Here is a 15,466-nt window from a genome sequence, read left to right as displayed (position 1 = left end):
AGAGAGTTGGAGACGCTGATACACATACACAGGGAGGAAGACCATGTAAAGATGGGAATAGAGATTGGAGTCATGCTGTCACAAGCCAGGAAATGTCAAGGATTGCTGGAACTACCAAAAGCTGGGAAGAAGCAAGGGAGGAATCTTTCCTAGAGCCCTCAAAAGGAGCATGGCCCTGCCGACACCTTGTTTTCAGACTTATTTGACTCCAGCGCTGTGAGAGAATAAATTACTGCTACTTTAAGCCACCCAGTCTATGTTAATATGTTACAGTAGCACTAGGAGACTAACACAGTCTACAACAAGTAAACAGATTGAATTAATATTTTTAAAACTATCAAAGAAAATCCCATGGCCAAATGACTTCACTGGTGATTTCTACTAGGTATTTTTTAGAGTTAATACCAGTTCTTCACAAACTTTATATAAAGAAGAAGGAAGGAAGGCTTTCTCATTCTAATATCAAAACTAGATAAAGACATCACGAGAAAACTACAGATCAGTGTCACTTATGAATACCATGCAGGAACTCCTCAGCAAACCAAATCCAGCAACATAAAAACTTATACACCATTACCAGATGAGATTTACCTCAGGAATGCAAGGTTGGTTTAACACCTCAAAACCAGGTTGATCTAATACAGTGTATTAATAGTATAAGAGACAGGAACCACATGATGATCTCAGTAGATGTCCCCCCTAAAAAGCATTTGACCAAATCCAAAATCTTTTCATGACAAAAAACACTGGACAGACTAGGAATTGAAGGGAACTTCCTCAGCCTGACCTACAGGTATACACAGCTAAACATTATACTTAATGGTAAAACACTCAACCAATTTCCTCCAAAATCAGAAACAAGACAAGACTGTCCACCCTCATTGCTACTACTTCTCCTCCTGTTTTTTTTTTTTAAACAACAGAGAGTAGTTTGGTAAAGCAAAGTACATGAAGGAGTGTGGGTGTGCTCCAGAGGTAAGCAGCACCATGGAGGGGTTCGGTTGTGTGGTCTTAATAGCTAGAGTTTAAGTAGGGGTGGAATATTTATCGGGTTAGGTGGGGTTTTTCTTGGAATAGAGAGGGGATTTCTGGGAACTAGGATGACACTCTCTTTTTGTCCTTAGATGATCTTCCTTGGAACTATCATGGTGCCAAGGGGTGTGGTTTTTAGTATGCTAATAAGCATGTAATGTACTTTGAGGTGAAGTCAGGGTCAACTTCTCCATGTTGGAACTAGTCAGTTTTGGTGGGTCTGGTATCTATACCCTCCTCTCCACATCCCTTGAGAACAGTTTACATGGAATGTTTAGAATATGAACAAGCAACTAACCAAATGTAAACACCTGCCAAAGTCTCCAACCCCCTCCCTGCTCATGTCTGGCTATCTACCTACTATTTACATTTCCCCCCTCAAGGAATGTGGATCCTTGAAATCTTTCAAGGGAAAGTGGATCTTGGTCATCTTTCTCTCACTGCTCTCACTGCTGCCTGTGTGGGTCCATCAGTTCCTTGCTGTCTGTCAGGGAGAGGAGGGGTTATGGAATTGTGTCAGAAGTGGCTGAGATGAACCAGGGCACATAAAAGGAGGATGCAGCTCAGTTTTAGGGTTGCTGATGTGCATCTTCAGCCATGTGAGGGATGGGTTGAAATCCTTGTCTGAGCAACATCTGGAGTTAGATTTTCTGTAATCTGGAGGAAACAAATTTACCAAGGAGGTTAAGAATGCATGGCCCAAATATGAGGCCTAGTAATAGTAAGACCCCCAAATGAAATGATGGGGAAAAATAGGAAATGTTTGGAGAGTCAAAGCCAGATATTTTGAGGAAGCCAGAATTCAACATCCAGTCCATTTCACAATGACCAGTATTAGAATTTAATATCCCTAAGGATGTATTATTGAAATAGAATTATTTTCTCTTTAAAATCACCCTTATTTTTATTAGGGGTAACCATACTAAGACTAATTTGTTTGTAAAATAAGTTTAGCTTCAAAACATTTGGCCTGATTATTTACCTAAGTGCAGCAGGAATAGAAATTGATTACTTAACGTCTCTTAAATGCGCTTTGCTGGAACTTTTCATAAGGAATTTCAGATTGAACTCTCAGAGGCCTCTTGTGGTTGGGGAAGTGAAGCCAGGGACTTGCCATCAAGTTTTACTTGCAGCGCCTATAGATTTGAGTGAATTCCTCTCTTCTGAAGATCTCCAAGACATTCTCAGGTTCCTGCAACTGTCAGGAGCCTTACTCACCTGGTAATGCTTTTAGGGAACCCTATAAGTAAGTTACCAGCCCACTTCTTCCAAGCAGCTTTATTGGCTCCATAAAGTCAACCTTAGTTCCTTAAAGCTGTCTGACTATATCTGAGTGTATGTATGTCTCTCTCAAATATGACATTCCAGTCAAAGCCGTGGTAATATAAACAATGTTTTCAATTGTGCCCTGTTAACAAGAAAAACAGATTCTTATTGAAATTATGCAAAAAATATACTGCAGTAAAATATAAAAATGCTCACTGAGAGTTTCTAAATTCCGGAAGGATCAGGGAAAGATAAATATTCTAGTTCTACTTATAAAGGTATAATTTACTAAACTGCTGTAGGTTAGCATAATAGAAAAAGTTAAAACACAAGCTTTTTTTAAGATAAACATTTTAAACAAAAATTGATTAAAATCCTACTCAGATTATTCAGTCTTATGTAATTAATTCTTCTTCTGCTTAAATCCAGTTTTTCTACTAGTTCCAGAGATTAAAACAGTATCTATAAATGACGACTTAAAAATGCCAACATTGAAATATCTGATGAGAGTTTATCATAAGGCAATTGACAGGAAATTTTGTTATTTCTGTAACATAACAGTTCAGGAATCTAAAGTTTAGCATTATTCATTTGACAGTGCTTCTCAGGTAATTTTACATATCAAATTAGTAAGCCTAATTATTAGCTAAGTAATTCTCCTTTGTGAAGCCTCTGACATGATCCAGGGACCCTTTGGAAAATCTCAGAGTTAACTAGAAATAAAAGGATTTTATTTAGAAATTTTATTTGGGGAAGTTTGGGGAAGTTGTCAAAGTTATCGAAATGTTTTAAGGCATTGCCTAAATAGGACTCTAGGTCACCATGACACAGTGCTTACCCATTGAACCAAAGTGACAGTAAAAGACTTTAAAGGCAAATACAGGATGTTACATAGTTGTTAGCAAAGCTTAGTTCTTTTCATATTAAGATTTTGTTTTCTTGAGTACTCAGAGACCTGATTCAGATAACATGAAGCACAAGGAATTATTCTGCTAAAACAATTAGGAAAACCCTTCAAAATCTCTTTAATATTAAGAGCAGACCAATAGTTCAAGAAAACTTTGCCCTTAAACAGAGAACAAAATTCTAATCTTGCTGTGTACTTGATATCAAAATTCATTTTCTTCAGTATCAAATGGCATGACCACATTAAATTCATTTTTCACAAGCATTCTACAACTTTCTTTTTACATTCAGAATTTTCCTCTTTAACCAGTTGTACTTCAGGGAAACAATTACCTTCTTTTCCCTCAAAAGTACGTTTCTGTTTCTCATACCTTTTCTTATCAGAACATATATTTTACTTTCCTTGCATGCAGGGATGTTTCCCTTATTATTTCAAGTAGTCTTCATTAAAACTTAAAACACTTAGAAACCTTAGTTTTCAGTGAAAACTAAGAAGTGAGCAACTGTCAACTGTTCTAGTAGCATTCTTTAGATTTGCAAATTTATGAATACATTTCATAATTTCTAGAAACATACTCCTTCATAGTACAGTCTTTCAGAAGCACAAAATATGTTTACTAATAGACTCAAATTTGTTTTTCTCTGTAATACAGAAGCCAAACATGAATAAACCTATATCCAGTAGTTAATGTTTCAGTATTTTTATCTTATTTGGAAATGATCTAATTCGTTAACTTGACTCATTACTTAGCAAAACGGTTGGATTTCAGGTTACTAAAAGGATTTTCCATCTGTTTTTAGGTGTATATACTATAACACAGAATCATTGTTAAAAAGTTTACCTACTACACCTATTTAGTTCACTTCTTGTTAACAGCCATGCTAGATTACCTGTAAAGGCTTCATTAAACATCAGACAAAGTCATCCATTCTCCCAAGCTTTTTTTTTTTTTTGGAAAGATTTAACAGATAGCATCAACTTTTATGACTTCAGGTAAACCTAGGCAGAATAAACTTTTCATTTTAATGCTGATAACTGTAAAGGTATGTCTGTCTTAATTAGACTTAAATTAGCATGAATGCTGAATATTTTCAAGCATTTGTCTCTAAACCAGTTAATTTTTAGCAATATCTTCTTGAGGTAACATACACGAACACATAGACAGAGAAAGTGATACAAGGATTTTCTAGTTACTAATACCCAGTTGCAAAATGGTGTTGTAATTAAGGGTCTCATTCTGGGGTCTCATTCTCATTCTCATTTTTTCTCTTGGTAGTTTGTATTGAGGCCAAGTGGTGTTGCAGAAGGAAATCAGCTTCTTTCTTTTTAGCCTATCTAATTTAAAAGTCTCTCAGTTTTTAAGAGTGCACTTGAAGGGCAAGTAGTTTAAGGTACCATTTAGGGTCAGGCTGTGTTAATTTCTTCTGTTTCAGGGAGTCTACTTTAAAGACCTCCCAAATTTTGAGGATGCACCCTAATTGGGATTCAGTTAGAATGGAGGAGGTGTCACTCATGACTAAGTCAGGACCTGAAAGAAGAAAGGAATTTCCTACTGCGACCAGGGAGAACCAGGCATCCCTGATCCCCAAGGGGCTAGTGGTTGTCCAGGCATCCTGAGAAACCCAAAAATACCTCTAGGCATAGGTCATGTGAGGTGTCCCTATACCTGGCATGCACAGGAGGTCCCATGGCTCACCTGAGCATGCATAGGCATCCCTATGGCTCAGCTCTGTACCTGTCCCCGGCTCTGGGAACAGTAGTGGGGGAGAAGGGGGTGAGGCATCAGGCCCTGAACTTTGGGATAGACTTCTCTTGACTGAGCATCCTGATAACCTCACTTCCAGTGGCTCTGAGAGGAGATGAAGTGAAGTGTCTCAGTGTGGAGATGCTGAATTAGATGGATTGTAAGATTGAGCCAAAAGCCAAGTTCTCATTCTTGGCAGTCTCTTAGGTGCCCTCAGAATGGCTTAAGTCCTAGGTGACCCTGGCTGGCATAGACAGACCCAAAAGACCCACTTGTCCCAAAGAAGAGGGTGATAGGCATGAAAGGTAAGAGAGCAAGAGTGTAAAAGTTGGGGGTCCAGATGTGAACGAAAAAGCAAGAGAAGAGAAATAGGTTTGCAGACAGGATAGTCATGGAAGTAAGAGTAAGAAGTGTTAGACTGAGTCACGGAGGAGCTGTCAGGGAACACTGTGAGTAGAGGAAATGGATCCTTGGAAGTTGAGACTACAACCTATGGGGAGAAGTTGCTGTAGGGTGAGGTGAATTGTTTTGTTTCACAGTGTACCTTAATGCATGGACATTGTTTTGAGGTTGGCAGGTGGCCTAGAGCCAATCTAACTTGTTCTGTGACCAACCAGTCTTCACATGGGAGACTTACTGTACGTGGTGACTGCCCTAGTGGCTTTTAAATAGTTAACCCATGCCCACCAAGGAAGCGGCAAGAACAACCAAGGATCCAAGAGAAAAAGACAATGAGTGCCTTAAAGTAGCATAGAATTCCTCTTTACCATATCTAGTGTTAAGAGCCCCTTCATGGTCACCAAAATGTTATCAGGCAGTCCAATCCAGAGAGATCTCCCTGCACACTAGGTGAGACCCAAACCCATGGGAGGGTTTATGATTCTGATCGGGAAAGAATTCATGAGCAGGTCGAGCAGGTACAAGCAAAGAGTAGTTTAATAAAGCAAAGTACACACTAAAGGAGGGAGTGCGGTCATGCTCCAGAGGTGAGCAGCCCCCTCACTACTTCTATTCAATGTTGTACAAGAGGTTCAAACCTTGGCATTTAGGCAATAAAAAGAAACCAAAGTTATTCAGATTGTAAAAGGATGTTAAAGTATCTGTGTTTGCAGATGACATGATATTGTGTATAGAAAATCCTAAGGAATCTACAAAACAGAGTTTGAAGTAAATTCAGCAAGGTAACAAAATATAGCATTTAAAAAAATATTAGTTGTATTTCTACATACTACCAGTGAATAAATCTGAACCTGGAGTTAAGAAAATAATTCTATTTAAAATAGCATCAAAAAGAGTAAAATACTTAACAAAATTATGTACATTATAAATTGTAAGACATTGTTGAAAGAAATTAGAGCTCTAAATAAATAGAAAAACATCTCATGTTCATAGAGTTGAAGACTTAATATTATGAGGATGGTATTACTAACCAAAATGATCTGCAGATTCAATGCATTCCCTGTCAGGACCCCAGCTGGCTTCTTTGCAGAAATTGACAAGCTGATCCTAAAAATCATATGGAAATTCAAGGAGCTCCAAATAGCCAAAACAAATTCATAAAAGAACAAATTGAGAAGACACACACTTCACAGTTTCAGAACTTAACTACAAAACTTCAATGATCAACATAATGTGTTTCTGGCATATGAATAGATATATAGGTCAGTGGAATAGAATTGAGTGTCCAGAGGTAAAATTTATGGCCAATGATTTTTCCCAAAGGAAGTTTGACCCCTTCCTTTAAATACCATCTTAAAAAGTTTTACTTGAAATGGACCATAGACCTAAAAGTGAGTTCTAAAACCATACAGTTTTTGGAAGAAAACATTAGAGTAAATCTTCACGATGTTGAGTTAGCCAGTCGTTTGTTTTGTTTTGTTTTGTTTTTGATAAAATATCAAAAGCACAAATGACAAAATAGATACATTGAAATTCATTAAAATTAAAAAAACTTGTGCACTGCTGACAGTATCAAGAAGTGGTAAGAAAAGTCACTGATGGGAGAAAATATTTGCAAATCATATATCTTATAATGGACTTGTACCCAGACACAATGTCAAGAATTCTTAAAACTCACAGTAAAAAGATTTATACCCTGATTAAAAACTGGGCAAAGCATATGAATGACATTTTTCCCAAGAAGGTACAATGGCCAATACGCCCATGAAAAGATGCTCAACACCATTAGTCATTAGGGAACTGCAAATCAAAACCGTAAGGTATCACTTCTCATGTTCTAGGATGGGTGTAATAATAAAAGATAAGTGTTCATGAGTATGTGAAAAAATTGGAGTCCTCATTGCTGTTGGGAATAGAAAATGGTGTAGCTGCCTTGGAAAAAGATTTGGCACTTCCTCAAAATGGTAAACATAGTTAACATATTCATAAATTCCACTCCTAGGAATATATCTAATAGAAATGAAAATAGATATCCATACAAAAAATTGTACACAGATATTAAAAACAGCAGCATTTGTATCATAAGAGATGATACAAAAAGTAGAAAGAACCCAAATTATTTATCAACTGATGAATTCATTAAATGTGGTATATCCATACAATGGAATATTATTTGGCAATATAAAAGGAAGTAAGTACTAATACGTGCTACAACTTTGGAACATTATTCTAGGAGAAAGAAGTCAGTTATCAAAAACCTGAATATTATATGATTCTGTTTATATGAAATGTTCATAACAGGCAAGTCTATAGAGACAAAAAGTAATATAATGGTTCACTAGGGTTGGAGCCAGTGGAAAAATGGAGAGTGATTTCCATTGGGGTGATGAAAATGTTCTAAAAGTAGGTGGAGGTTCCTATACCTCTGTAATACACTAAAAAAACATTCAATGTTACACTTTATATTGGTGAATTGTGTGGTATGTGCATTATATCTCAAAACTCTTTAAAAGCAAAACAAATAGGTGCGACTATGATTGGTATGAACCAACTAAAAGTAATCTGTATATTTCAGAGTCCAGGTTGTTAAATTGGTAATTGTTTGATTCAGGAAAGAACACATAACCACCTGCCTTACTGAGTGCTAGGTTAGGTGCTCTGTGTTGATTAGAAAGTAGCCTAAATGTCACATGAAATGTAGTTTACAGATACTCTGTTCAAAGTCTGACTAAAATGGCTGCATATAGGACTAAAAAGTGAAGTACAGTTTATGCCATCTAAATGTCTGATTTTTTTAAATTCACTAAACAATGAAGTGGCATTAATGTATAATACAGTTGAGGATTTCATTGGACTTTGTAATTAATACCTATTTGATGCTAAATCTGTATAAAAAATTACTTTTTAATAATTGCTTTAGTCCATAAAAGAGAATGTTGATACATACAACTACAATGAAGGTTTGTAATGACTTAAAATACTTAAAATGTTTTCTTTAAAAATTTTTAAACAAATTTTGTGGCAAACTTGATATGTCTTACATGGAAATGTTAAGGGACATGGTTTTAGTTTGAGTATGCAAGAGAGTTCTCCTTAAACTGTTCACAATGTATAACGATGCTCAGTGTGCCTTTGCAAAATACATATTTTGGTTGTGCTATTTACACAGTTTGGGTGATGGAGAAGTTATGGAAAGCTGGTTGCAAATATCATTGTATTTAAAATCTTTGAAGAAGCTAGTTGTGGATTGTAACATACTTTCAGTGTCTTTACTTCCTTTTCATTGTGCCATTGTATGTCCCCTTTTTCTTATTTAGAGCACATTTAAGTTTTCTGTGATATAAATACATGCATATGTTGATATACTGCAGTGATTTAAAGTAAATTACATACACTGGAATGTAAAGAATACTTTAAAGATGTACTTTCCTTTTCTTTATACTCTTATATTCTATTATAGTTCCCTATTTGTTTATTAGGTATAATATAAGAGTAGAAGTCGGTCAATTATCAACCTAGTCTAGTGCTCCTGCAGCCTGAGAGCAGATTCTCTTAGAGTCTGGGATGAGTCTAGTACAGTATTTTGAAACTCTTTGGTCAGGACCTACATTTTTACATTGCAGTCATGTTCAAGCTTAGATATGATGTTGAAATGTTTACCCTTAGGAGACGCGTCGCAAAGCACTCTATTTTTCAATTCTTTTTTTAAAAATGTTTTGACTATTAATTTCATGACCCACTAAATATTTGAAAGCTACAGTTTGTAGAATCATGCTCTGTAAGGATAGAATTAAGAACTCAAATACATTCTTTGTGAGTTTTCCCTCCTAATAATGCTTTAGAAAGGTTTGTTTTGTTTCTGAAGAAAGCAAGTCTCATACTAGGAGGGCAAATGTAATTCTCAAATGAGATTTGGGGTTTAAGATATCTTTTTGCATTTGAGTTCAAATTAAATCCTGATTTGAAGTTTTCAAATATTTAAATTGTACTAAACTGTATTGTCTTAACTGTTACTAACATTTGTGATTTTGCAACTGTGCTTTTGATATTGAATGGGAAGAGATTTTTGTGCAAATATTTTACCAAATATTTTTGCAGGGACACTTAGTCAATCTGGATGAACCAGCTTCGGGAGCTGGGCAAGAAGCTCTGCTTAAACAAGAGCAAGCAAAAATCATTCGATTCGAGAGACAAGCAGAAGAGTTCCTCAATGCAGTCTTTTACAGAAAAGGTTGGTTCCAGTGAAGAATGACATTTAGCATTTGCTTGTCTTAACATTAATCTCCTTAATTTCAATGTCATTTTTTTAAAGAGTTACTTTTAAAATACTTTTACTAGTAATACACTTTGTAATTCTCTATATTCCTTTGGTCAAGTTAAGTTGGAATAGAGTTAGACAATCAGCCTCTCTCCCTTTTCATTCTGAAGTGATGGTGCCATTAAGTTTTTAGTTAAGTAGTACTTAAAATTATTATGAAAGTCTGAAAATTGTAGTCTCAGTAGTTCTATATTTTGTTAGACAAACTTTCTTATATAAACAGTCACTGATTTTATCACTAATAACCATAAAACCAACTGTATAAAATTTTAGTAATTCCTCACTGAAGTTTCATTTGGGAAGAAAATGTAGTTATGTCTTAAAATTAGGTTTATAAACATTTTTTTCTCCTTGATACAGTCTTGTTTCACATTTTCAAAAATTATTAAAATTAGAGAAAAATTAATTATTATATAATAAAAAACTTTCCGCCATACATTTGAGGTGGCACTTAATAGCACCACCTTTTGCATTTTTTCAATTTATCTTTTTCCTTTAAACTTTTGTAAGCACATTTTACATTTATTTTCTCTATCCACAAAGCATAATTACCGTCAACCAAGACCTTCAGGAAGCTTTCTTTCATGATCCATTCCAGTGAAGAGTCCTTATCTTCAAGAAATTATAAAATGGATTTGTATTACTTACGCCTTTCCTCTGGTTCCAAATGGAGGTTACTGTGATAGGTTCTAAAAAAGTTTCCTACAAGCTCCTGATAATCCTGAATATCTATTTAATCTTCGGCAGACCCAGTGATTTCACTTTCCTTAATAATTCTTGTGGTCTAGCTTATACCTCTCATTCCTTTGGTAATTCCCTCTTTCCCTCTGAAGTTTGAAGGGTGATTTTTGCCTGTAACCCTGGTTAAAATCTGAAAAGTGCTGATAGTAATGGGTTGATTGCAGTTGGACAAGGCTAGCTGGGTTTCTGCTTAGTGTTAGTAATATTTTCAAAAGGGAGTATGAGATGAAGTTTCACAAAAAATAAAGGAATGCAACAGGTTATTGTTTGCAGTGACACTTAAAAAATTATTCTATCAGAACCTTTGGAAAATTAAATCTTCAGTACATTCTCACTTCTATTTAATACCCTATAGCACTCTCTGACCTGAAACTCCCAGTCAAGGTTCCCATGCTCACCTTATCATTCCCATAAAGTACCCTGAATTCCAAACTTATGTGCAAAGAGTAATTTTCTTTGTTTTATGAACATTTGATTGTTTTATTAAAGTAATTTGCATTTAATGTTTAAATGATAGAACAGTTCTGTCAGTTTATTAACTGAATAAAATATATTTACAGCTCCACTGCTGCTCTTCTCCTTTAGGATGTTTACTTAATCATGGGTCTAATGTTGCAGCAAACTTCATTATCTGAAAAGAGGAACTCCTCCACTTTTCATCCACATTTTGATTAGAAGGAGGGAGTTAATAATGTCAATCATAAGCAGATTCCTAAAGAGAATTCTGGCCTACTTCTCCGCTAAGTCCATCCTTTTGTCATGTAGGAATGACTGACATTTAAGTGCTTCTAAGTTTTCTAATTTAGAAATTAAACTTTTGGGCATATAATCTTTAGAGGAGGACTTCTTACCTTGGAATCAGTGTTAGGGTAGACTTCAGCAAATGAGAAGCCTCTGCAATTGTATGTAAAGTTAAGTTTGTGTATTTGTATACTGGCATATGATGCCCCAAAAAAACTATTGCTTTGAAATTGGAAGTTCTTCCCCCTTGCTTTGTGTATTAATATTGTTATTTTTAGATACTAATCCTTTTGGAAATGTCCCAGATGGGCAGTAGTACTCTCCACTTACTACCAAAAATGTTCGGTATCCAGAGATATGTCAGGCAATTTAGTCTGAAGAGAATATTTTGTTTTAAATTCAGAATTTTGTTTCCAAGTATTACAAATTATATGATTTCTGTAATTGAGTATAAAAAAGTTAAAAATAGCTAGGCAGAAATACAGATGCAATAAAAGTAGACCTTTGTGGTACGACTCTATAATAAGTCCCCATTTAAGAACAGTATACCTTCTACTCTACAACTGTCATAATCATAATTCTTTTCAGCTTGCTTTGTCACTTGTTTTAGAAAATTGGACACTTTTCTAAAAGTTAGGTTTGCATTTCTGTAACATACATGTTGCGGTGATACAGCATATACATGTTTTTCTGTCGTTTTAATTTTGATCTGATTTGTTGTTTTTATTTGACTCAATGTGCATGTTCCCTAAGCATGGCTTGGTTTACAGATGTTTTTAAAATAAGTGAGAGAATAAATGAAAGAAACTTTTACACATCCTAGAAATTCAAATGGCAGAAATGTCAATGATTGCATGAACATAATTGCCTATCATGATTATGTTATTTATTCAACAAAGAGGCAAAATACACTGCAGGCATTTAAAGCTCAAAGGTAGAAATGGCTATCTTTACCTTAGAATCTTTGACCTTTCGTAAATCTTTTTATATTTATTGATCTAGTTAAACACAGAGATGTCCCATAAATAACTTCATTTTGCTTCTTATTTGGAAACTTTCTGATTTATGTATTACATAGTCTTCAACTTTACAGGGGATAAAAATATACACTATTAAAACTAGGGATTATCTACAGTCTTTCATTGGAGGGTTATATGCTATGTAAGAAAAAAAAATCGTTCTTTAGTGGAAAGTTAAAAACCCAGTGGGTAGAAAGATTTTAAAAAGCATTGTACAACTAAATGTTTATTAAAACATTTAGGAACTGTAGTCAGTGATTGTAGTAACCTCGGTAGCTTCCCTGATTGAATACCTTTATTCTTAAACCATCTAGTGTACTCATGGTCTGTATTTATAGAGAGGAAACTTAGTGTTAGAAACACTTCTTACTAAAACAACTGTTACTGGTAGAACAAACCTAGTTAAACTCCAATGATGAATTAAATAGATATTCTGATTTTATGACCATCTTCGGGTATTGAATATTGTCCTCCAGAAGAAATTTGTCTGTTCTTAGGAATCCTGTAGGTTTTGCTGATGTGTTTTTTTTGTGGAGATTTTAGATTTTGATAGAAACAATCCAGTTTTTCTCTAGATTTACAAATCAACCTAAGTTCTTTGCAGCTCCAAAATATTTTAAGTAAAGTAATTTACCATCTACAGTTAATCTTTAGAAGACCAAGGAAACTCAGGTTTTCTGAGAACTATCTTCTAAAGCCTCAGAAGTGTAATGGAGAAGTGAAGGTCACAGGTGGAACATTAAGATGATGGAGAGTTTTAATCAAGGGTCTGCCCCTAAACAGTTGTAGAAATTTGAAAAGGCCAGGTAACATTTCCCTCATTTGTTAAAAAGAAAGAAAAACAAAGTATTTGATGATGATTGATTTGATTGGTCCCTTTATTATTCAATAATATGAATACATGCTTTACACCAGACAAGTTTAGGTACTTAGTATACAGAGAGAAACAAAAATCTCTGTTCCTAAGATGCTTAAGTCTCCTGGATAGTGTGGTAATGATAGAGATGTGATGGTAATATATTTACACAAAATATTTTCCTTTTTTTTACTTTATTTTAAAATTAAAGTTAATTAGAAATGGATAACTTAGACATTTATTTCCTTACTTCTGTAGTTCTTGTGTTTAATCATTGGCAGAGTGTTTTTTAAAAAGTCATGGAAAATACATTAGTCTTAGGTTTTTGAGATTTGGCATTTAAACCCCCAGTTGAGGGGTTCTAAAGTTCTGGTGCCCCAACAGTAGCATCTAGAAACTCTTCAGAAATGCTAGTTCTTAAGCTTACCTTAGAACCACTAATCAATAACTGTGGGGATTGGACACAACCCAGCTTACAAGCCCTCGAAGTGATTCTGATGACCATTAGTATGAGAACTATAGTGCATCCTGTCGTGGATCTTAATATTAAGTATCTCCTTTTGTAATTCTAAGATGCCTTCTAGCTTTTAGCAGAAAGTAAATTCAGCTCTCATGAACGAAGTAATTCATGCATTAATAATTTAGAAGAGATAACCAGGAAAAATCTAGGGGGAACCAGATGTGATCTATAGGTGGTAAACAAAAGGAGTAATTATTTCATAAAGGAGGGTTTTGGGATTTCTGTGTCAGGTAAGTGATTCTTGCCCATAAGGTATATTATTTGTTTTCCTACTATTTGATTTCATAATCCTGGGGGAGGGGAATGTTTAGAAATAATTTTAAGAAAATTACATTTTAAAAAGTCTGTGACTCAAAAGCTTAGAGATTAAAAATATGACTGAGAGGGAAGACTATTCTTAGGATATTGCATTTTAAGAAAAAAATAAAATGAAATTTTATGTCTTCTTGAAAGCTGTCTTTTTTTTTTCTTTAGCATATTGTCCCACTTTAAAAGTCAATAAATCTTTGTTTACAGACAGTCCCTGGGTCTCCGACCCCAATATTCCCTTAGTGGCCCGTGAGATCATGCAGCGAATGATCCAACAATTTGCTGCTGAATATACCTCAAAAAATAGCTCTACTCAGGACCCCAGCCAGCCCAATAGCACAAAGAACCAAAGCCTGCCGAAAGCATCTCCAGTCACCACCTCTCCCACGGCTGCAACTACTCAGAACCCTGTGCTCAGCAAACTTCTCATGGCTGACCAAGACTCACCTCTGGACCTTACTGTCAGAAAGTCTCAGTCAGAACCTAGCGAACAAGGTATGGTTTGATGTTAAGGTCTCCTCTGTCCAATCAGAATATGTTAATTTGGGGAGAAAAAAATTATTGGCAAATAGGGCACCAGTAGCAATAATAGGATAAAAACTAATGTGATTCTTAAATTATTCCTGACTATGCAGTGATAGAAAAGAACAGATAAAGTGGCTACCTTACCTATCAGTAGTTTGTAGTCATCATATCCTACCCAGGAAAATTAGGTGATTAAGGTTATACTGATCTATAAGTTACTTGATATTTATGTAAGCATTTTATACTTCCCAAAGTTTAAAAATCATATCCATTGTTTTTAAAATCCCTGTGAAAAACAAAATTTTTCCCCTTATCTATTAGTGTTCTGATATTAGCACTTGAGAAATAAATATGTATTTACTTGTTAAGTAGAAGAATCTATACTCTGCAAATGAAATCATAAGGCAAATGTATTATTTGCATTTTTAAAAAGAAACTCCTAGGGTTAGAAATAATGAGAGGACAGCAGACACACCTCAGGTTGTTAAGTCTATTCAGTATTTTATAAATACACAAACACATACATATGTGCCTGCACTGTATTATGAGTTAATCTTACAGTATTTCCAAAAGGTAATTTGTTGGTGAGGATACTAATTAAGTGAAGAGCTTAAGAGGTCATCAGTTTTTCTTAACAAATATTTCTTGAAGCTTTGAAAAGTTTACTCTCTTAAAGAGATTAAATATATTCCTGTTGTTTTGTGATCTCATTTTATCTCTCATTTCACAAAAATGAAGTGAGCATTTCAATTCTGCCCTTGTTTAAACCACTACAGATTGTAAATTGGTGATGTCTGTACTAAGAGGTATTATTGTCACAGACGTCTCATAAGAGCATGCAGAAAAGTTATGAGAAGTGTGGATTTATTGGTGAGAAATACATGTCCATTTTGCAAAGTAAATAAATTTAACTATTACAAGAACCTCTTTGAAAGGACTTCCTTTTACTTTGTAATTTATGAAGGATTACACTTAATGGTCTGACTTTAGTTTCTTATTAAAGTACATTTTTTAAATAGTTTTCCTTGCTTTTTTCCTGTTTCTGTGTTCTGTGAACAGCAATCATAATCTTTAAAGTCTGAGAGATTG

The 15,466-nt window shown here is 34.8% G+C and overlaps 1 protein-coding gene across 4 annotated transcripts in view; it reads left to right on the top strand.

Moving 5' to 3' along the window:
• LCOR (ligand dependent nuclear receptor corepressor) overlaps positions 1-15,466 on the top strand; it is a 200,899-nt gene that overhangs the window by 138,275 nt on the left and 47,158 nt on the right. For all 4 annotated transcript variants that reach the window (XM_073240605.1, XM_073240606.1, XM_073240604.1 and 1 more), the window contains exons 5-6: positions 9,447-9,579; positions 14,060-14,347. In XM_073240605.1, the coding sequence (XP_073096706.1) occupies positions 14,110-14,347 (238 nt within the window). In that variant the 5' untranslated portion in view covers positions 9,447-9,579; positions 14,060-14,109. The remainder of the gene's footprint in view (positions 1-9,446; positions 9,580-14,059; positions 14,348-15,466) is intronic.

The sequence above is a fragment of the Manis javanica genome, chromosome 7, assembly GCF_040802235.1.
Source record: "Manis javanica isolate MJ-LG chromosome 7, MJ_LKY, whole genome shotgun sequence".
NCBI classification, from domain to species: Eukaryota; Metazoa; Chordata; class Mammalia; order Pholidota; family Manidae; genus Manis; species Manis javanica.
Note: the sequence above shows the minus strand (reverse complement) of the source record. Positions and strands in the feature narration are given on the sequence as shown.